The sequence below is a fragment of the Vanessa atalanta genome, chromosome 22 (assembly GCF_905147765.1).
Source record: "Vanessa atalanta chromosome 22, ilVanAtal1.2, whole genome shotgun sequence".
NCBI lineage: Eukaryota > Metazoa > Arthropoda > Insecta > Lepidoptera > Nymphalidae > Vanessa > Vanessa atalanta.
The window spans coordinates 6,211,145-6,234,055 of NC_061892.1; the positions used below are offsets into that span (position 1 = coordinate 6,211,145).

General features: G+C 31.0%; 1 protein-coding gene across 1 annotated transcript; it reads right to left on the reverse strand.

Annotated features, from left to right (window-relative positions):
• Positions 1–2,720: 2,720 nt before the first annotated feature.
• On the reverse strand, positions 2,721–21,581 carry LOC125072760. The gene is made up of 7 exons (XM_047683443.1): positions 21,317–21,581; positions 20,179–20,675; positions 18,939–19,040; positions 15,081–15,189; positions 14,123–14,269; positions 8,846–8,980; positions 2,721–2,913 (listed from the first exon to the last, which is right to left on the reverse strand). Exons 1-7 carry the CDS (start codon positions 21,531–21,533, stop codon positions 2,783–2,785), a joined length of 1,338 nt encoding a protein of 445 aa, XP_047539399.1. The 5' UTR covers positions 21,534–21,581; the 3' UTR covers positions 2,721–2,782.
• Between the last annotated feature and the right edge of the window lie 1,330 nt (positions 21,582–22,911).

Sequence of the window (22,911 nt, forward strand, 5' to 3'; positions counted from 1 at the left end):
ATTTTATTACAACTAAGATAATTATTATAGTAATTCACGATTAAAATAGTTGTTAAGCTTTTTTTCACTTTTGAATCATTACGTAATATTTAGAATTAAAAAAAAAAAGTGGTCTTCAAGGCACTGAAGGAGTTTGTCGATGTCAATACTCATTAGAGTACATTACCTAAGTATGAGTGATCTACCTAATGGTAAGTGGTCACCACCAACCATAGACTACGGTACTGTAAGAAATATTAACCAATGCACCATCGCCACCAAACATGAGAACTGATATGTTATGTCCCTTGTTCCTGAAGTTACACTGGCTCACTCACTCGTAAAACCGGAACACAATAATACTGAGTACTACTGTTTGACCGTAGGATACCTGCTGAGTGAGTGGAAACTACCTAATCGGGCTTGCAAAAGACCTACCAAAAAGTAAAATAATGCTAAAATGCTAATAAAATATATTTGAGTGATTTTGTCGAAAAATTCACAGTAGTAATTCGGAGTTAGGTAGTCTGTAGTGTTAAAATGGCATTCCTTGGAAATCGCATTACACCTAACATTTTATTATGCGGAAATAAATTTATATATAAATTTCGCGCGAGTTGCTTTACTGTTATTTAAAATATATTCTATAGCTACATCCTTAAATAAAAATAGGATTTAATTTGATTTGTTCTTTGACAATTTACTCTTTTACTAAATTCATCTTTAACAATTTACTAATTCGCTCTTTTATATAAATCTGATATTTAAATTTATTTCGTGGTCATATTCAAAAAACAGAGCTATTTAAAAAAAACTTGACTAAAATACAACCAAGGAAATTTTGACGGTATCCCTGTCGAGCTATACTGAACCCGAAGCAAAACAAAAGTTACGCTAAACAAAGATATACACTCAAAATCTCCCCATTTACTGGAGATATTATAAATAAGAATACTTACCATCAGAGCCGGATTTCAAGATCTGGAGCCCCTGGGGCCACAAATGAGTGGAGGCCGAGCAGCGATAGTGGATCACTAATTATATACAAATTAATGTTTGACTTACAAATGAATATTTTCATTTGTAAGTCAGGTTTGTTAGTAATAATGTTTCCTCTTTGTATTAGTAACTTAAAAAAAAAAGTAATTATCTCATCGGAATCCCTGTTGTAGGAGGCCCCGGAGCAGGTGCCCCGGTTGTATTCCTCTAAATCCTGCTTACCATGTTTGGGTGTAATTGTCTGTTCTTCTATTTAAATAAAATAATGTATATGATGAAAAATAAAACACATCGAAACTTGGCACGTTAAATTCAAAATCTTATTTATTCTTAAAACCATTACAGATAATTTTACATATTTATCACTTATATGTGAACATATCTCACAGCTTATTTACATCAAATATTATTGTACTTCATTGGTATACTTTATTTTTATCAACTGTTATAATAAAATGTTCAAATTTACACGATGTTTTCCAGTTTGAAAGTTTTTTTTAATATATAAAATTTTATAACAAAGGAGTATTTATTGTTCTATTTTTAAGGTCAACAAACCTTTATGTCACTGTCATTGAGTTCAGTGTGAGCTGTCACTGACATTGAAATCAATGTTGTTCGTTAATAATTTTAAAATGTTTAACATTTTTAATTGTTATTAAACTCACAAATAAAATAGATTTTAGTATACATAATGGTTTTATATTTTAATAAAATAATGTCTCTTTACTTGACCATTATCATTTATCATACTGAAACAGAAAATTGTTCGTCACAGAAGTGCGATTCAGTAAGAAATCACTTCGTATCTCACTCGTGAAATATTGACAATAGACTTATAGTGATACGTCTTTTTGTCGCATATTATATTCTGACATTTCAAGCTTCTGTGAGTTTCGAGTTTCTTGTTAAAGAATAGCCTAACAGTCCCCTGATATGAAACATCAAAATATTGATTATCGAAAGAAATTACAATTAAAAAAAATCAGTAATAATTTAATACGGAAAAAATATAAGCATAGATTTTCGTAAATAAATTAAATATATTTATCTACATTACACACATTCCCCTGTGACGTGGGAGTAGGGAGCGCGGAAAGAGGCGTGACGTCATAAGAGAGCGTCATGGCGTTTGCCGTTCCGTCGGTCGTCGCTACTTCTTACCCCCAAAGTGCGCTAATTGATGTTTCACATCAAGATTGACAGTAAATGACAAATTGATGTTTTAATACAGCATCGTTAGTTTTAACTATAGCCATTTGTGTATATTACTTTATGGCACTCAGTTACGCTCCATTTAAAACGTCAAACGTTTAAAGTAAATCATTATGAAGAAACTAACCCAATCCTAATTCTACAAATGTCTGGATTTGTTTAAAGTAATCAAATATTAAAATTGTTACTCATATTTTTATTACAATAAATAATCATGACTTCATATAAATATAATTAAATATATAAATAATTATATCTGTATTAATAAACAAGGTGTTGCTTAATCAACGTTTTTAGTTTAATTTTTCATAAAAATAGTTTTAAATATAAAATTTCGAAAAAATAATAACAACATAAAAAGATTATTTAAATTTACAATTATTTGAAATCCAATAAAATCATAATTGCCTACACAGATATTAGTATTTATTACGAAAATATAGAAATATTAAAATGTAAATCATATCACTTATTAAAGCGATGATATATTAAATACGAGTAATTCATTTAAATATATCTGTACATATTTTCAACTAGAAAACATCATTATCCGAAAGGATTACATCGATAGCTGTACATCGTATTATTGTTATCCGAATTCTCCTAAACTTTGTACAATATTAAGTAATAATGAAAGAAGTATTAAATATTTCACTAAATTCCCATGAAAAGATTTCATTGATGAATTGTTACCGTGCTGCATTGCGGCTGGCGTTTCACCTGAAAAATAAAATTAATGTAAATAACCGTACTTCATAACACATATACAAAAAAAAACCTATATTGCCAAGTGCAAAATATACTATTGGCATCTATCACATTTATATTGAATTGTAATTTACTAATTCTAAGTTTATTTAAAGTGTGAAGACTGTTTGACATAAGATCGTCATGTCATCGCATTGGTTGACCTTTGTCAAACAGTTAATGAGGATATAAGTGTTAATCCTACATCGCCAATGCAATATCTATGATGGAGAAAAGTCTTGAGCCTATAATTACACTGGCTTTCTGAGTCTTCGTACTGGAATAAAAAAACACTTTGTAATGATAAAATTAGTAAGAAAGGCTACCTACCCAGATGGGCTTGCACTGATATCGACCATCAGTATGATTACACGGTATACTAATAATACTTTTTTTTTAATATTATTGGTAGTCAGCCAAATAGGCCACTTGATGGTAAGTAGTCATCACCAGCCATTGACATTGGTTCGTAAGAGATATTAACCATTCCTTACATCAAACCAGTGCGTCACCTATCTTGGGAGTTAAGATGTTATGTTCCTTGTGCCTGGAGTTACAATGGCTCACTCGATCTTCAAACTGAAAATCAGCAATCCTATATACGGCTGTTTGGTGGTAGAATTTCTGATAAGTGGGTTGTGTGTATCCAAACGGGCTGGCACGAAGCCCTACCACACCCAATATTTATCCAATCAAATTTTAAGACTGCACCTTTCTAAGTAGCTTAAAATTTAATTCTGCGTCTATGAGAAACCGAGTCTCAACCCAAAGTCTAGCATAAAATTAACCCAAGATTTAATATCCCGCTGCTAGTTTAAGATAAGTTATTCACGTATTCTAAATATTGGGTTCGAAATTTAAATTTATTCAAAATGAATTCATTATTCTATAAGCGTAGCTGCGGTCAGAAAAAAAAACTTTGACGTATTCAATTGAATAGGGTCGATGAAACTGGAAGATTAATAGTTGAATTCAGAAGCTAAAGCAGAACTTGATTTATATTTCAATTCGCGGCTACGGAACAGAGCTATTTTTGGGATCATTTTATATTTATAGTATCTGGTTTCCATTTGATTTAATTTGCGCCCATAATAACATAGTATTATTTCAGTATCATCACAATTACTTGCGATTGACGGGCTCATAAAACATTACTCATAATTTTCTACGGAGTAAATTGCTTTTAAGGAAGGCCCCTCTAATTGTACGTTGAAATAAGGCAAAGAGTCTTTGATTTGTTATCAAGTGGACATAATAATATGTTGCTAGCGTAATGACATTATGATATATCGATAAAAATGTATCAACGCTAACATATCTACTAGAATATATTATATACATAGTAAATGTTTCTTATAATTGTACAATCCGTTAATGAAATAGATATAATAAAAGTTATCTGTATGTCATTTTTGGACTTAAGTGCAGATAACGATTTAAATCCTGGCAATTAACACTGCGATCTAAAGGTTCGAATACAAGTTATTTAAAAGTTAAAAAAAAAAAAACAATGTTAATAAACTATATTTGTATGTAAGATTTTAAATTAAGATGGTTATTTTTATTAGTATAAGTATTTAAAACGGGATAATTACCGGCAGTCTCGTGAACAAGACATTCGTAGATAATGTCGAAATGTCTAGCTCCACCAAATAAAAATAAAAAAACCTGGGTAAATATCCCGTTTTAAATACTTATAGTATATTTGTATGATATACATTTATTTCCCGCGCGCAGCCGGGGCAGATCGCTGTTCAACAAAATATTGTCCGCATTACGCGAATTATTACTTTTTGAAATATTTTATTAAGTCGGTATTAAATGAAAAGGACAACTAATAATACGAAAGGCATTTTTTATCTACATCCAAGGCTAATGGTATCAAAAGATTTTTTTTTTCTTTTTCAATAAAGATTATACAATATTTAATTAATATTAAAAAGGTAAAATTATCTCTTATATGTATAGTATAAAATTATATGGAAATAAACTTTTCTTACATTTCCGTATTCTATGAGATTTTCTTTTATGATTTTTTTATTAATATGGTATAATATTTATCCAAATCGTTTGAGATGTTATATTATTAAGGATAATATTTTACGATAATAATTCATGAGTCCAGTGGTTTATTTTTTATTTATTCAGAAGTTTTATTTATAACATTTATTTGAAATATAAGAATTATATGTTTACTGAGCCAAATTTTATTTAGAAAAACATGTTTGGGTTTATTTTGATGAATAATAATGCCCGCTTTAAGATATTCCTAATATTCATCCACTCTAAATATAAGTAAAGCTTGTGTTATGAGTGCGAATGACAGTTACATATATAGGGCAAGAGGTCAAATTCGATAATGCTACTTTTACTTCGCCAGGCCCCTAAGGAATTGCGATTGGAGGAGATCAAATGATACTGAATTGTACAAGTATAAAAATACAAATATTATAAATGCGAAAGTAACTCTGTCTGTTACTTCGTAGCGCTTGAAACGCTAAACCGATTTAGATGAAATGATTTTAATTTGAATCCTGCATTTATATTTAATAAATGCTGAGCCGAGATGGCCCAGTGGTTAGAACGCGTGCATCTTAACCGATGATTTCGGGTTGAAACCCAGGCAGGCACCACTGAATTTTAATGTGCTTAATTTGTATTTAGAATTCATCTCGTGCTCGGCGGTGAAGGAAAACATCGCGAGGAAACCTGCATGTGTCTAATTTCAATGATATTCTGCCACATGTGTATTCCACCAACCGGCATTGGAGCAGCGACGTGGAATATGCTCCATACCTTCTCCTCAAAGGGAGAGGAGGCCTTAGCCCAGCAGTGGGAAATTTACAGACTGTTTAATGTATGTTATGTAAATATTGAAATATAAAACATGATTATGCATTTGTTTTTTTAATTGATATAATTCTTGCCCAAATAAAGAATAGTGTAGGAAAAAAATATATCACAGAGTGTATGCCACATTTATTATTTTCTCCAAACCGATTTTTTCCACAGCAGTTAATCTCAAGGGTGAGCCCACCACGCAGGATTATTATTACAGTGCTCAAGTGTGTGTGCAAATACTCTTGATTCCCTCACTCTCATAATCCGGTTGAATGGCAAATCCGACATGACAAAAAGTCTGCTTTCCGAAACACGGAAATGTCTATTTCTAACTTCCATGAAAAAAAAAAAAAATTGTCTGGCCTGGGGTTTGACCCCAGGAACTCGAGATCTATGGTCTTATATCTAGCTACTAAACCAACGAGGCAACGCATCCAACTCAAGTATCAGTAGTCGTCATGTTGGTAAACTGCAATCAGTGAGATGCAACTACATAGAGTTTACATTTAATATACTATGTACTACGTTGCTTTCCCTTAGGAGTGTACTTCGTGTGTTTCTATATTATCACTAGACATATACATTATAATTGACGCGACTCGGTCGTCTTTAATTATATACGTACTGTGACCAATATAATTTGACACTTATTTTATTTCAAAAAAAAAGATGAATATGAAATATTGTAGATTAAACATAAAGAATTTAAAAAAACAGTTTAGAATTTTAAGGAAAGTTACATTTCAACGAGATTCGTTCAAAAGATCAGGGACAGGATTATCAAAAGATGAATATTATCAAAAGCTAAAATCGTATTAGAGTCAGGTGCGGGGAAGTCCCGGGAGAGGGATTGTACGAGTTGACTGCCTTTTATCTTGAATTTATTTACCTAAAGTTCTTTATTTATTCGAAAAATCTAAAATAAAATATTCAAGGGAAATTGTCAAGGGATAGTTATTAACTAGAATTGTCGTAGCTTTAACGTAATCGACAAAGTTTTCCTCAGTTACTTAATGAATGATTACTATACTATTATATTCGAAATCGATTCATTTTAACATATTTATAATAATTCGCTTACAAGTAATCGAATAGCTTGCAATGTTTAAATGCGATTTTAAAAAAAAAACCTAATATTCAAAGTGGTATAATATTATCTAACGTAATAACTTGTCATTATATATACAATAACGCTTCGTTAAATATACAGACCAGGCATTAAAGTTTTATATTACATGTTACATAAAGTACCTATTTGGATTTAGATCGGAATAGATTTGGAGGCCATATATCATTAGATAGAGACAACATCCCAGGTCAGTTGTAAAAAAATGTTTGTCGAAATTTAAACCCATCTTGACTGAGCTATCATTATATTTCAATGATAGTGATGTGTAACAGCCTGTAAATATTCCACTGCTGCGCTAAAGCCTCTTCTCCTTTTGGGACCACCACGCTGCTCCAATATAGGTCGTTAATACACATGTAGCAGAATTCCATTAAAATTAGACACATGCAGGTTTCCTCACGATATTTTACTTTAACGCCGAGCACGAGATGAATTATAAGCACAAATTAATCGTATGAAAATTCAGTGGTGATTGCCTGGGTTTAAACACGCAATCATCGGTTAAGATGCACGCGTTCTAACTCGTGGCGATCTCGGCTCGTACATTCAGGCATCACCGCAATACGACAAAATGTTGTACAAATACAAATGAAGCCCGTGATAAGACGTTATACGTAAATCAAATCCGAAATCATTGGTTAAAATACAGATTTTATACCCACTGGGACATTACATCTTATAATATGTGTAATCGAATTCAATTCAAAAGCGACCTTTCTACGTCCGATCGCAAACATTTGTGGAGCCTCTTAATGGCGTAGCCTAACCAGATAATTCTCGTTTCAAATTCTAAACCAACTTATTTATAGATCAGCCGGGTGTAATACCGTAAAGCGTCGAACCGAATAATGAGATACAGATCAAATACGTAGTGTACTATGTCCAATTCCATAGTGATACATCCAGCGACCCGTATTTACCGAGAAAAAAAAATAAAGTTCATTTTTTTATTTCAAAAAACTAACATTACTGATTATATTGGAACATAAACACGTATAATGTATATAAAACATTTATATTGTTTATTATTTGTGTAGTTTTTCAATTATGTATTAGTGATCTTTTATAACAAAATATATCGGTATAATATATAGAGCAGAGTAAACATAACAAAGGCTTTTTATTTTCATTCAGTTGAATATTACATATAATATATTTTTGTCCTACGTGGTTTCGCTCGTTTTAAGGGTTGGACATCAAGTGTTAAACATAAAGCCTATGACCTTCCTGTGGTTGAGCTAGTTTCGTATCAAATTTAATTAATATCGGTTCAGTGGATCGGCCGTGAAAGGTTAACAGACAGACAGACAGACAAAGTTTCACATTTATAATATTATTACAGATTATGGCGTAAATCTGTTTGAACTTCTGTATATATTATACATTTCTATATAAATATAGTATAACTAGTAACCACAACCTTCGTCCGATTTAATTGTAAAGCCATGTGCCACAAGTAAATCACATTTGCGCAGAAATTCCTTATGGAACGCTGAGCGGTGAGGCAGAAAATTTATACACCAAGGAGTTTCAATAGGAGATGGAAGTTTGTATGGAAATTATCGGTGTTTAGGCTTCTGTTAATGAGCCTAAGAGAGTGAAGTACGAAACTTTGTAAAAATCCATCTCAGCAGGTACCACCCAATCACAATTTATTCTACCCCCAAACAGCAATATTTAAAATTGTAGGGTCCAGTATGAAGGATGAGTAAGTGAGTGTGACTGTAGGCACAGGAGACAACATAACATCTCACATCCTAAGGTTGTTGGTGTAAGTGCAAAGGGCGGAGACCATTTGTATTCATGTTGCTCATTTGAGAGTCTACTAAACAAAAAATGTTCGTCATAAATAAATAAAAAAACAAACCTTATTCATATTGAAGCTGATTGATCGATGTTCAAAAACGGAAAACCATTCGTTTCATGTTTACTTACTTTGTACGACGTGTACGGTGACAGATGCAGCTCTGGCATTCGCTGGCACGCAGGTATAATTGCCAGAGTGTCGAGGTTCTGCTTTGCCAATGATAAGTTCACTTGTTTGACGACCATTGTGAACACTGACGCCATCTGGACAAATTAGAAAAAATAATATATTAAAATTATAAATAAAGTTTGACTAAAAACCGAATACTAATTTGACTAAAAGCTTATTGTTAGATTATTGCCTCATCGACCAATAACAAATTCAAATTAGTTTATCGAATTTTGATCAGCGTTTCGGAAACGAGAGAATATTGAAATTAAGAGATTTCAATAATCATTTCAAAATAAATCTTGAATATTTTGCCGTCTTAGGGTTCTATTTAAATTTAATATATTAGTAGTATACGATTATTTTTATTATTTATGTCATAGGTGGTTAGTGATTGCCATTGCCCATAGACATTTTTTTATATGGCATTTGTTGGCGGTCGAGCATATGGTGATGGTAAGTGGTCACCACCGCGCATAAACAAAAGCGCTGTAAGAAATATTAACCAATTACTTACATCACCTATGCGCCACTAACCTTGGGAACTAAGATGTTATGTCCCTTGTGCCTGTGATTAAACTGGCTCACTCACCCTTTTAACCGGGATACAACAATACAGAGTACTGTTATTTGACGGTAGAATATCAGATGAGTGGGTGGTACCTACCTAGACGGGCTTGCACAAAGACCTACCACCAAGTAAGACAAGACAATGCCACCATATGGAATATAACCATCTCTTCAATAGCCAATGCGCCGCCAACCTTAAGAATTGAGATATTATCCCATGTGTCTTTAGTTACCCTGTCACACAAATCCTTAAACTTAAACACGAACACATCAATGCTAAATTATTCTGGTCAGTTCTAGATTAAATTACGAATGGTACCTATTTAATAATTATTAGTTCACTTTAATTTCACACATAAGTGATGATAGAAACTTAATTAGAATCCTAGTTATAAATTACAATTAATCATGTTTCAAAAAAAAAAAAATCCTATGTCGTGGGACACCCAGTTAAAACGAAGTTGCTTTCGCTATATAAATATTATGTATTAAATAAGAAATACAATGGAATCAATATTAGAACCGATTTATGAATAAAATTGTAAAATAAATTGAAAAAAATAAAATATATAAATGATGTTATTCCAATATTAAGTCGTATATACGAGACAGAAACAGAACAAAGAGGAAAAGGTCGCTGGGAGAAGGCAAAACGGTTTTTCCTTACGTGACGATTTCAATGTAAACCTACTGTAAGCCGTATAAAAAGCTACGTTGCAAGAAACATTTATTATTTATCCTGAGTTATGTCGAATAAATCTACAAACGTCGTGAACGCCGCAATTATGGCTAAATTAAAAACGAAATGGCGTAAAGCAAACGTAAATCATGCTACTGTAATAATAATCTATTTTATGTATGCATAAATTGAAAACGCAACGCAATGAGTAATGACATCATTAAAACAATAATTTCATAGCGAACTTTTAAACATTACTTATTTTATTTATTGGTTGCTTGTAACGTTCTGCTTATGGATTAAATAGATTTCTGTACTTTATCGAATTATAGTTTAGTATTATATATATATAGGTTTTTTTTATAGTATAGGTATGCGGACGGGACAAATATGCCTCCTGGTGGTAAGTGGTCACGACCGTCAACAAACTGTAAGAAATACTTCGTACTTCGTGATCTAACTACACGAACGAGGGATATAACATCTTAGCTTCCAAGGTTGGTGGCGTATTGGCGATGCAGGTATTAGTTAAAATTTCCCACAGCGCCAATGTCTCAGGGAAGTGGTGACTAATTATCCATTTGTACCGTTCGCCAATTATGTTACGCCTATGTTACAAAAAAAAACAATTCTTCATATTGGGCTATTCGAAAAAGACATAGCATCTTATTTTTTAGATATTTTGTTAGACCTAAACTCGGCCGCACATGCGCCATGAGGGATGGTTGATATATCTCATAGTGCTAATATCTTGGAGCGATTGTGACTACTTACTATCATATGTCCTATATTCCAAATTTAAAACAGTTAAAATAAAGCTGGATTATCTCTGTTGAAAATGACTACTAAGAAATATTCGGTCATTGTTATAATAGGCAACCAACAAATATTAATTCATTAGTGCCTCTTAAGAAGCAAGGTTTCTTCTTAATACATATACTGGTCGGAAAACTTTCTACGTGATTTTATCACGCTATACGCTGGGAAATTATTATTAATAGTTTCGCAGAATTTCTGGTTACCACTCAGGGAATTAAGATCAAATTAAGTCTCGCTGTGGTGATTTTGTTGTGCATATTTCATTATGAGGTTACTTTGACTCACTTGACCTTGTTATTTTGATGATACTTCCGTTAATACTAATACAGCATAGTTAACTGATAAGGAATAGCTGATGTATTTTCATAATTGTATAATACTATCAAAACCTAGGAGCTAAAGAATCATTGAGGTATAAATTTAAATAAGTAAATTTATTAACTATTGCTTCTCAATATATATTCTCTAATGTTATGTATGTACGGAATAATATTAATGATTTTGTCAGAAATTGTGATACTCGTTGAATTGGTACAAGGAACAAATACAAACTTGTTACTCCTGTTACTGGACTGCATAGAATCTGTAACATTTTTTTCTTTGGAACAATGTATACGGTTCTACATCGGGATTCCAGAAAGAGTTCAAAATAGTTCTGTTGCCAAAAAAAAAAAACAATTAGTGAGTTCATGGTTGATAGCACACCTCTGTAATAAAACGATCGTCTCCTGGCTATTTCTTTTGATATTGAATATTTGTAAATAATAAAATTGTCCAAAAGAAACCCGCTGAGTTTCTTTCGCCGGTTCTTCTCAGGTCACGGTACTTTCTTTTCCGAACCTCTGGTAGTGTTAAATTTGACAATCAATAAGTAAGCGTAATTCTTCACTGTTTAATACAGGAATTTGATTTAAAACTTATAAGACGACGTCCTGGTTGAGGTTATATGTTCCAGGATAATTGACAGGAACGTTCGTTATAATAAATATAGCCAGATTGTAAATATTAAATAAAAAAGTAAGAGCGTGTACATATATCACAGGTAGGCTAATGCCTCCTCAATTTTGTTTGAGGAGAATGTTGGAGGATGTACGAGGCATATTTTCATTCCCTATATGCAGGTATGTGACCGACGCTTTCCACCAAGAAAGAGAGGACTGATAAATAAAATCAAAATGAAAATTCAATGTTTGCAAAGGTTTGAACTTGGAATCATCGGTTGACATTCATATTTTAATTTAAAGTTTTTCGTTTTTGTATAGCAGGTCAATTTAAGTCGAAATTTAAATCTTTAGATATTTTTACGTTTTATTGTAAATTGAATGCTCCATTTACAATTATTCAAAAATTTACAATATTATTAGATTCATAATAAACAATATAACGAATAAACTAACGATAGGACCAATTTAACAATGAAAATATATTTTAATCATCATGATAAATGGTTAACTGGTACAGTTATAACAAAGTAAGAAGTTATTATTAATTTATTTTTGTTTCATTCTTAAAGTTTCATTACGAATTATTATGATTAGTGTGGTAAGCTATTCAATGTTGTTATTAGTGGCAGGAACTTGATTGATTATTTATATAACCAGATATAACATCACAGTGGGGAATCACAAAATTGCTACGCACATCAGTGAATTAGTGTGACGTTTGGCAAGTGTCAAGCGTAACTGTCAGGCACACCAAGATAGAAAAGTTAACTCGTTTGTTTTTGGTTATTTTGTAGTAAGAAACTCTATCTAGATAGTATCTCTATCTAGAATAATAATCTAAGAATAATTTGCTTGTTTAGTATTTAAATATAAAACAAGTATATTATATGTTCCATAAAAAATTGTGGAGAAAAATATTCTCCATTAATTTATCAAGAAATGAAGCCGAGATGGAATTAACCGATGATTTCGGGTTTAAGCCCAGGCAAGCACCACTGAATTTTCATGTGCCTAATTTGTGTTTATAATTCATCTCATGCTCGGCGGTGAAGGAAAACATCGTGAGGAGGTTTCTAATTTCAATGAAATTCTGCCACATGTGTATTCCACTAACCCGCATTGGAGCAGCGTGGTGGAATATGTTCCAAACCTTCTCTTCAAAGGGAGAGGAGGCCTTAGGAAATTTACAGGCTGTTAATGTTAATGTAATGTCAATGTTAATTTATCAATGTGATTACTGATTTTAATTTTATCTTATCTCAAACATATAAACCAACATACATTTGTACATCGATTTGAATTGTTTGCAGCAATAAAAAAGATCAGCGTATATAGCGTAGCATACGCCAAATTCAACGAATATTAATAGTACGACCTTAACATATAATCGATCGTTAAAACGGTAGTGTCAACTTAGTTGAACTCTTGTCCAACAAAGTAAGCTTGAGTTGCCACAAGCTTAAGTTTAATTAATAAAATACAACAACCGTCGATAAATTTACGAATGTATATTTTATATTTCTGTAGTATATAGTAACTCTGGATTATTTCGTAGTTAAACTTTACAGGGTTTTACGAATAATATATTAATTTATGTAATGGTATAACCAATATTATAATAGGAAATTTTACCACCCACTCATAAGATATTCTTGCACCAAACAGTAAAATTTTGTATTTTTGTATTCCGGTTCGAAAGGTAAGTGAGCCAGTGTAACTGTAGGCACGAGACATATAACATCTTAGTTCCCAAGATTATTTCTTACTTTTAGTAAATTATGTTTAAAAAAAGTAAGAAATTATAAACATTTTATCGCCCGCGGCTTTGCTCGTTTTGAACAATAAGTGTTAGACATAAAAAGTCTAAATCCTTCCTTGGTGCTTAAGTACCAATTTATTTATATAAAATTACATCAAATTTCATCAGTGGTTTGGCTGTTAAATAGTAACAGACAGACGGGCAGATTTACTTTCGTATGTGTAATCAATTTATATATTACAAGCTGACCGACCCGGTTTCATTACGTATTCTACATAGAACTAATATTGACCGACGAAGTTTTTTTTTATATCGCCTCATTAAATTTTCATTATAATTGGATTAAAGGTTGAGAGGACGGAGAATACATAGAGAACCTCAACTCATTTTTAGAAGAAAAAAAAAACTAGGTGATACAAATGTTATATAATTTAGTAATAAGTAATGTATTAATAATTATACTTACTCAGGTCATAATTAATCATTCGGTTCTCGAAGTACCAGAATACATAAGACGGTGGCTCAGTGGACCGCTTGACGACACACACGAGTTTCAACATGGACCCTTCATGGATAATCTTCTCCGATTCACCGACTATCTCTGCGTAAGCGGCTGGTGGAAAATAATTAAATTAATTTATTTAATATAATTTTATTTTATTCTCAAACTTATTCCTACTCTGTTTGACTTTGGAACTAGTTCGCCTCCTTACTTTGTATATAGCAATTTGAACGCCTCGCATACTTTATATAAATATACTTATTATGTATTAACCACATATACATAAATGTAGATATTTATATGATTAGATGTATTATAACAAAAGGTTATCCGTCTTGCGATTCTGTCAGTATACACTTGGTGTAATACAAGAAATTATACGGTGATATTCTGTTTAGATTTGTGTATTCTTTAAATGTTCCTGATACTTTACGTTCGACTTAAAAGTTTAAAAAAAGAATGGATTTATCATCGAAATATGTTTTATAATAAAAACATATATATAGTAAAATTACTAGTGTAAAATATAAAGGTACATTTTATTTATTCTTCAATACTTTAAAAGGGTGTAAGTCACAGAACCGCCGTTTATAATTTGTGTCATATGCTCAAAGGTAGTCTAAAAAGGTAGCTTAGTTACCAATAAAACCGCTTGTGTACGTCTTTTATTTTTATTGTTACAATTTTAATATACAACAAAGAGTAATTGAATTGTTTTATATCAATAGCAATAATCACTGTTAGTTATTAATGTAAATAATTATTTTATAAGATGAATCTTAATTTGATTAATTTATTATATATAATTAAAAGTTATTTTCCCTATATTATAACGGTTGACGTTAAAAATAACACATGCCTTTTAACGTTTCAATGAATATTTATACACCAAAAAGGTTAGGAATGAAAAGGGTTTACTTACCGACAAGAACGAGCTTAAAAAAGATACTAGTCGGCGGATGAGTTGGCACTTGGCACTCATAGTAGCCCGCATCAGCCGACGTTGCAAAGCGTATGTGCAGAGCCCAGTCCTACAAATAAAAACTATATTTTAAAATGAAAATAGAATAAGGATAACAATGAATTTAAATAAAAAAATAATGGTGGCGTTGTTCAAGTCCGGCTGGGTACTTACCACCCATAAATAGTTATATGGGTGGTAGGCACCAGAGGTAAAAAATCTTCATCTTTCTGGATCACAAGGTCGGTGACGCATCGATGATGTAAGTACCGATGTATGCTGTGGTAACCAATTACCATCAGGTGGCCTATTTGACAGTCCACCTACTTAAATATCACATATCAATAAAACTCTAAGAACCTTAAACATAGCTGAGAGTTTAAGAGTAAATTTACACCAAAAACTGTGAACTCAAAACCGGTTACACAACAATGATTTACCATGTGAATATTTTCGATTTGTGTGTATAATTCACTTCATGCGGTGAAAGAAAACATCGTGACGAAACTACCACGTGTTGAATGTACATTTATTTGGACAAATCTTGTTACGTGTGTATTGAAGTTCAACAATCTGCAAACCTTCAAGATGAAAGGACTAGGCTTAGCTGGTACATTGAGCGCATTTAAAATTTCCGGAAACTTAAACCAAATCCAATTTAATCTGTGTGTATTATTCATTTTATATTTCCATTCTTGTTTATTCTTTATCAACTCATCGATCGGTAACTCATTCACTCATACGCGAATTCCTTTTATGATATTTATTATTGAGTATTTAGTATTTACCCATGCCAGTAAACTGATCGCCTATTTGTTTCGTATACATTATATTGTTCGTATTTCAAAAGAATACTAGGAATACTCGAATTCGGTACATTCTGATATATATAAAAGAATGTTTACTGAGATACCGACGCGCGGCCGAAACAATTGGAGCTCGGAATATGAAATTGGGAAAGTAGGTTCCTTTTGTAACGTGGAATGATGAAATGAATTTGGAAGATTATATATAATTGTATATTGTATAGGATAAAAAGCCAGTTAGATTGTATAGTCTCCATTTAAAATTGGTAGTTGGTTCCGATCAAAAAAGTTTCGAGTTTTAGAATTTTAGAAACCATGGTCTGGATATGATACAAAATTAATAAAATATGCCTTATTCAATGAACTTCTTATACAATGTTTGGAATCACAATTTTACAAGATAAATTTAATGTAAAGTTATACCTTGTTCGGAACATTGATTCTTCATATTGGAATCCGTTGGACATAAAGTACAAAACTCAGTAGTAACACTTTTTTATCGATAATATTACATAAACAATTTCAACTTATATATTCTGCGTGAAAATAAAATAACTGCCCTTTATTTGTCTCTAATCTTACGACGGAATTTAAATTATCAAGGTTGTTGTAACGTAAAATTTGAGGTTTTTAATAAGTAATTGGAAATAATTGTCGTAAATAATCTGTCAATTAAAATCAATCGAAATAACCGGATTAACTTCGGTTATGATTGACAGCTGACATTGAAAACTGAATAAATTATATAAAAAGGTATAAATAAGTTTAAAAGTATTATTTTGATTTTACTACGATGTCTCATCAAACTCAGGAATCTAATTTATTTCGGTAATGTACTATAGTTAATACGGACTGATATTTGGTAATTTGCATTACTTGTTATTAAGCCTTTAAAATGTGTCTCGGATATATCTTTAACGTAATTACTTTTGAGAAGATACAAAAAAAATGTACATTCTTGTCTAAGCCTAAAGCATATTTTCGACTTTTTTATTTATTCAATTTAACCATTTAACAATCTTACGGATAACATAATTTTTAATATTTGTGTAATTTATATTTTATATGAGATTTTCATCGAAACATCTTAGGCGTAGATATTTTAAAGTATTCATGTTACGGTAAAATGAAATAGCACTTTTTATAATATTAAATTTAAGGCGAATTTACCCATGGTGTACCATAATAAATAAGGTAATTATATAAAAACTCCTTTAACGGCCTGTAAATGCCCCAGTGTAGAGGATGAAGCTTGTCAACTGCTGCAGGTATATATACAAAATCTAACTATTAATTTGTATAATTAGCATAATTACAAGTATAACATCTTAGATCTCATGATTAGCGATGCATGGATAGTATAAGGAATGTTTCACACTGTACCCGTATCTGTAGGAAAATTTGACCAATTATCATAGATAGCCCAATTATCATTCGTCTTCCTTAAATAAATAAATGTTTGATGTCAAGCAAAAGTAAGTTAATATTGTCAAACAAAATTCTATTTCGATCTTCAAACATTAATGTTATCAGATAATCAAACAATCAGGAGCTTCCTAAATTTATAATTCCAAAGTTTATAAAGTAATCGAAAATCTTACTCCTGACAAAATTGAGTTTTAATACGACAATGGTTTTGTTTATAATATAATTAAATCGAGATCTTCATCCTTAATCTTATTTATTGGTTTGTTCAAGAGTCGATTTATTACATTATTCATAACGAAACTCTTTAAAGTAGTTGAGAGAACTCATATAAAAATAAACCTAGTCGTTATAAAGTAAAATATTGGTATGGAAATTGAATTTCTTATTAATAAATGAATAAAAACCTCTTTTTTGAATGATATATGAGGTATAAATTGTAGGGTTTTTCCAAACGATTTTATTAAACGTTAAATCATAAACGTTAACATTAATAAATTATTAAAATTTCTCACTAATATATTTTATTAAAATATGGGGATAATAATAAATAATAATAAATTTATTGACTTCATGTATTTAGTTAAGAGAGTTAGAAGAGTTGAAAGAAAGAGAGAAAGATAAAGAGCAGGACCAACGCATATTATACGTTCGTTTTTAGAACAAGAGTAAAACACTAGACTGTAGTGACAAAGTTCCAACACCAGACTGTTACTGGACATTGATTAAAAAACATGTATGTTTTACTGGTTAGCCCAGGACTTCGATATTTGCAGCCTTACACGCCACTAAATTCACAAATATATGAGAATTACCATTAAAGTTTGACGTAAGTCCGAATAACAATTAAAACGAAAAAGTCATAAAAGAAATGATCTAATTAATTTTTAAGGAACTTTTCGCTTATTAAGTATTACAGAATCAAAATATATAAATATTTTAAAATTATTATAATTCCAAAATGATAGACTAATGCCAATTCTGAAATCGTATTTTGTGAATTAATTTAAATATAACATGTTTGTAGATAGCAAGGGTAAATGAACGTTTTCATCTCAATAGAGTACGAGCGTTAGACGCCATCATTGCTTGCGACTGCAACTTGCAATTTTAGAAATATGCAAAAGGCAGGTTTTCTCTCAATGATTTGAGCTGTTATTCGCTGCAAAATCTATATTCCCAGTAGATGCTAGCTTCGCCTTTAGGAAATCTTTAAAATTCAAAAAGGTGCTCGTAAGGTTTTTCTTAGTTAAAGTTTATGATTTATTTATTTTCAATAACCAAAAAAATCAATAGTGTTTGTTAACATTTAAAACCGTGATTTTTAGTGAGATTCCAAGTTTTCAAAACTTGTCAATCTCAGCTTACAAAAAGTAGTGAAATATGACAAAGCATCTGAAAACGGCACAACCATAGAGATAGTAGATGATGATAATAATCATGATGACGACGATAATTATTACTGACTCAATTTAATACCAAAAATCATTGGGGTTTTTCAGGGATTATTTATATTTTTTAACAATAGTACTGTTACAGAGAGTACATTTAAGATTATACTTACAATTTTAATAATAAACACAATTACCTTGACATGTCTCCCGTGAGCTGAAAAGAATCTACTGTCAGCGCTGTAAGTGACGAGACCGACGGATAACAGCGAGTAATCTTTCCGTCTTATCCACGTCACCTAAAATTAAAATCGTATGATATTAAACAAGAAAATATCATCGACTCTTGGATCATGACGAGATTTTCGTAAACCAACAACATAGTCACTCTGGGGATAATAAAAAATAAATATGAACATTAAAGGTATAAGTAATAAGTATATTACGATTTTATTGGGTTTTTATGGCTTATGCGTAAATTACAATTCCATAAAAAGTACGATTTTTATGTACTCATCGTGAAAGTGATATAAATATATTTGTTACGATAATAGCTTTACTTTCAGAAAAGATACAAGTATTTCCTGTTATTATTTATATAGAAGTAGAAAGGCCAATGGAAAAAATATATAAAATTTCTTAAAAGTATTAACTTAGGTGAAATATATGTAAATGTGCGTAATTTATTAAATCTGATAGAATTCAAGTCAGTTACAACACGTAAAATAAATTCCTAAAACGTTTTTAAATTATTCTATACGTTATCCTAATGAGATGCGTAAAATGTTTGGAATAAGATTTTGCTTGTATCTTTCGTGATAATATCGTCTTTTTTTACCTTTAAGACAATAATGGTCATGTCTGTTGACCTACACTGATGCTGCTGCTGCCTTTAAGTTGCCATTGATTTGACATACAAATCAATGGCGACCTAAAGGCATACATTATCTTATGCAAATATACTATGTGTATTTTATCATGTATATATTTTATGTCATTATTTTACAAAAGTTTTATAGAAGTTATTGCTGGAAGACTTTGATTGCTTTCAACTATTTTATCTGAATTCTTTGATTAAGTCTAAACTTGAAGCAAATCTAACTTTCCATTTGGAAGTTTTTGTAATAAGTTAAATTATTGGATTTCCAAATTATAACTTAGCTCCATATTTTGAGGTACAAGGAGTTTAATTCTGTTTTTTACAGATGATGAACTGATGATTTGTGTGTGTATATTAGTTAAAATATTTTCTCTTGATAAGTCAAATCCTTAGCCTAACCGATGCGTAATCAAACATTTTATTGAATTTTAATGATTACTTACACATTAAAAAAAAAAACAGGCAATTAATGGAGTGTATCATATGGATATCGTATCCCAGATAAATAAAAAGGAAAAATAAAGGTAAATAAGCTAATCATCATAAAGGAAACCTACCGTGTTCTCTGTTATATCACTAACTTCGCAGTGTAATATTGCTGTTGTTCCTATTTGAGCTATAACAGTAGTACAATTCTCTGTCAAAAATATACCGTTTTTTAAACCCTTGCCACTAAGCTTATTAACCGCTGACGCGGTCGAATCTCTATACATTTTTTTAACTTTATTTAAAGACTTTGATAGTGCTCCTTCGTCTAATTCTGTAATGATTTCCTTATCTTGTAACCTTTCGTGGTGTTTATTGTGATGTCTTTCACGACTTGTTTCCTTAGCTTCTTCTAGAACATTATCTATATTATATACATCTTCATTGAAATCTTTATCTAATTCAGAGGACAAACGAAGTGGTTTGGGCAGATTAGGATATGTGGTTGTGCTAATATTATAGGCACTCGTCGTATAAGACTCAGTAGAATCTTCATCTGTATCGATAGTTGTATAAACTATTGTAGTTTGTGTTGATGACGTGGTAGTTGTAGTTCTTCTTCTGTGACCTGTAAAAATGAATTTAAGTTAATTCCAACGATTTGATCTATCAATGGATCAGATCCAGCATTAATAATAAAAAGATTACAGGCCTTAACTATTCCATTTTCTATTAATAAATAAATTTGTAAGATTAATTAATACATAATTTGTGTAATTAGCTTCCTTTTGTCTGTAATTACAAAAGATATCAACTAATTTAAAACAATAAGTTTTAAATTGTTAGATGGATTTTAATACGAATGAAGCATGCAGAAGTATATCATTAATTCAGTATAATTATATTTCATATTTACACAAAAACGTAATTTTCTTTGTACAACATTTTAAGCGCTTTTGTTGTTCAATTGTTTTCATTTGGTCGTCAAATTTTACTGCGGTTAATTTTTAATTATTGGATTTATAATTACTGGCCGTATTCACTGTTATTAAAAGTTAATTAACATTAGCCATTGTATTTGATTTTTGTCGAGCTATTAAAGTGCAGTAGCTATATTGCCTGTTTACTTATTAATTAGTAATGTTCAACATTATAATCATGGTAGTTATGGATTTTCGACCACAGCATACTGTAATTATTCACGTTGAATTGTTAAAACAATTGTTAATATTATGCTGTATATAAAAGTGTAAAATGCCGAATGTTTACCTTTTTTATGGTGTCGAGTAAAATTCCCAAACACACTACCCAATCTTTGTTGATTTCTGGTCGTACACAATTCTAAAGATTTTAGATCGTCTGCATTTTGAGTGACCAGAATGGAAGACCTCTTCGACTCCATAGCACCTGTGTTCACCAATAACTCAGCTTCTAGTAAAAGAACAACAGTAGCGTAGAGTAGTTTAAGTTCTTTACAGCAAAACATTGTTTGGCACTGAATTTAGTGAAAGTCACATTTGGGAAACTTGGTCACATTTCGTCGCACTTAAATTTATAGTCATTATTGCTTCAATTAAAGAACGCTAGCTTCTTTGAGGTAGTTGATGATTCCGCAATTTCTGCATTCTGTAACAAAAAAACAATAATTCAAATATACATTATTTGTAATCTATGACGTCATATATGTCGTCATATATTCTGGTTATTGCTTTTTGAAAATTAAAATTTGGATAAAAGTCTGTATTTTGAAAAACCGGCCTAGTGCGAGTCGGACTCTAATTAAGGGTTCCGTATCATTATCTATAAAAACGTTCGTTGTATGTAATTTCGAATATTATTTTATTCTTTATTTTAGTATCTGTTGGTATAGCGGCAACAGTAATACAAAATCTGTGATAATTCCATCTGTCTAACTATCACGGTTCATGAGATACAGATTGATGAAAGACGGATAGATAGACGAACGGACAGCCGAGTCTTAATAATATGGTCCCTTTGGGTGCGAAACCCTAATAAAAATGACGTTTTTCATTTTATTCAAAGCTTGCACAAAATTATTCCGTTTAATTTTTCTATTCTGTAACAGTTCATGTTTCTTATCAAATAGCTGTACATTCGTTTTTTTCTTTTTTATTGTCGTTCTTATGTCGATTTTATTCTAAGGAAATATTTCTCATATTCAGATAAGCAAATCTTTAAGTTGTTTAAAGGCAAGAATCTAGAAAATCAGTGTATGACATAACGATGAATGACGTGCGTTATGACTGATTTAACTAAATTTAATTAAAAGTAATACATTGATAATAAATTCCATACAAAATGTTAACCTGATTTAGAAATCAAAGACCTTTTACATTTTAATGAGTCCTATTTCAGTTGAATCGATCGAGTCTAACGAGTTATTTAGGTATTCAGGGCAGTTATGTACCTTGTTACATTGGATTCAACGCTTTTAATCCTTTTAAATTCTGCTTCTTGAAATAAACTACAATATCGTTCTTAGTTATCATTTAATTGTTTTCTTCTTCAATAAATATTATTGAAGAAAATCTTGGTTATTTATCAACAAGAAAAAGAAATCGATGCTTGTCACATCAATAGTCTAAACGTAAATAAGATGAAACTCTTAAGCACCACGTCATATCATACATAATATTGTAAACTATAACCTTCATCAAAGCGCGCTACATCTTCTGCTATAACTGCTGAGCCAGGCTCATATGTCTCATTTATTATTGTAGATGGTAATTTAGTTGAGCCATAAATTATTTTAAGGTGTAATCATCACTATATTGGAATTGGTGTGTGAAAAAGGTTAATAAGTGTGTTTGTATATTCCACATCCCGAAATTATTCCCTACTAG

What these genes read in the sequence shown, in the direction of transcription:
- LOC125072760 (XM_047683443.1), bottom strand. Translation starts at nt 21,533, where the DNA reads ATGTTTTGCTGTAAAGAACTTAAACTACTCTACGCTACTGTTGTTCTT. An exon ending in GTGATATAACAGAGAACACG is followed by an intron (nt 19,041 to 20,178) that starts GTAGGTTTCCTT and finishes TTTTAATTTTAG; the next exon opens with GTGACGTGGATAAGACGGAA. An exon ending in TTTTAAGCTCGTTCTTGTCG is followed by an intron (nt 14,270 to 15,080) that starts GTAAGTAAACCC and finishes ATTTTCCACCAG; the next exon opens with CCGCTTACGCAGAGATAGTC.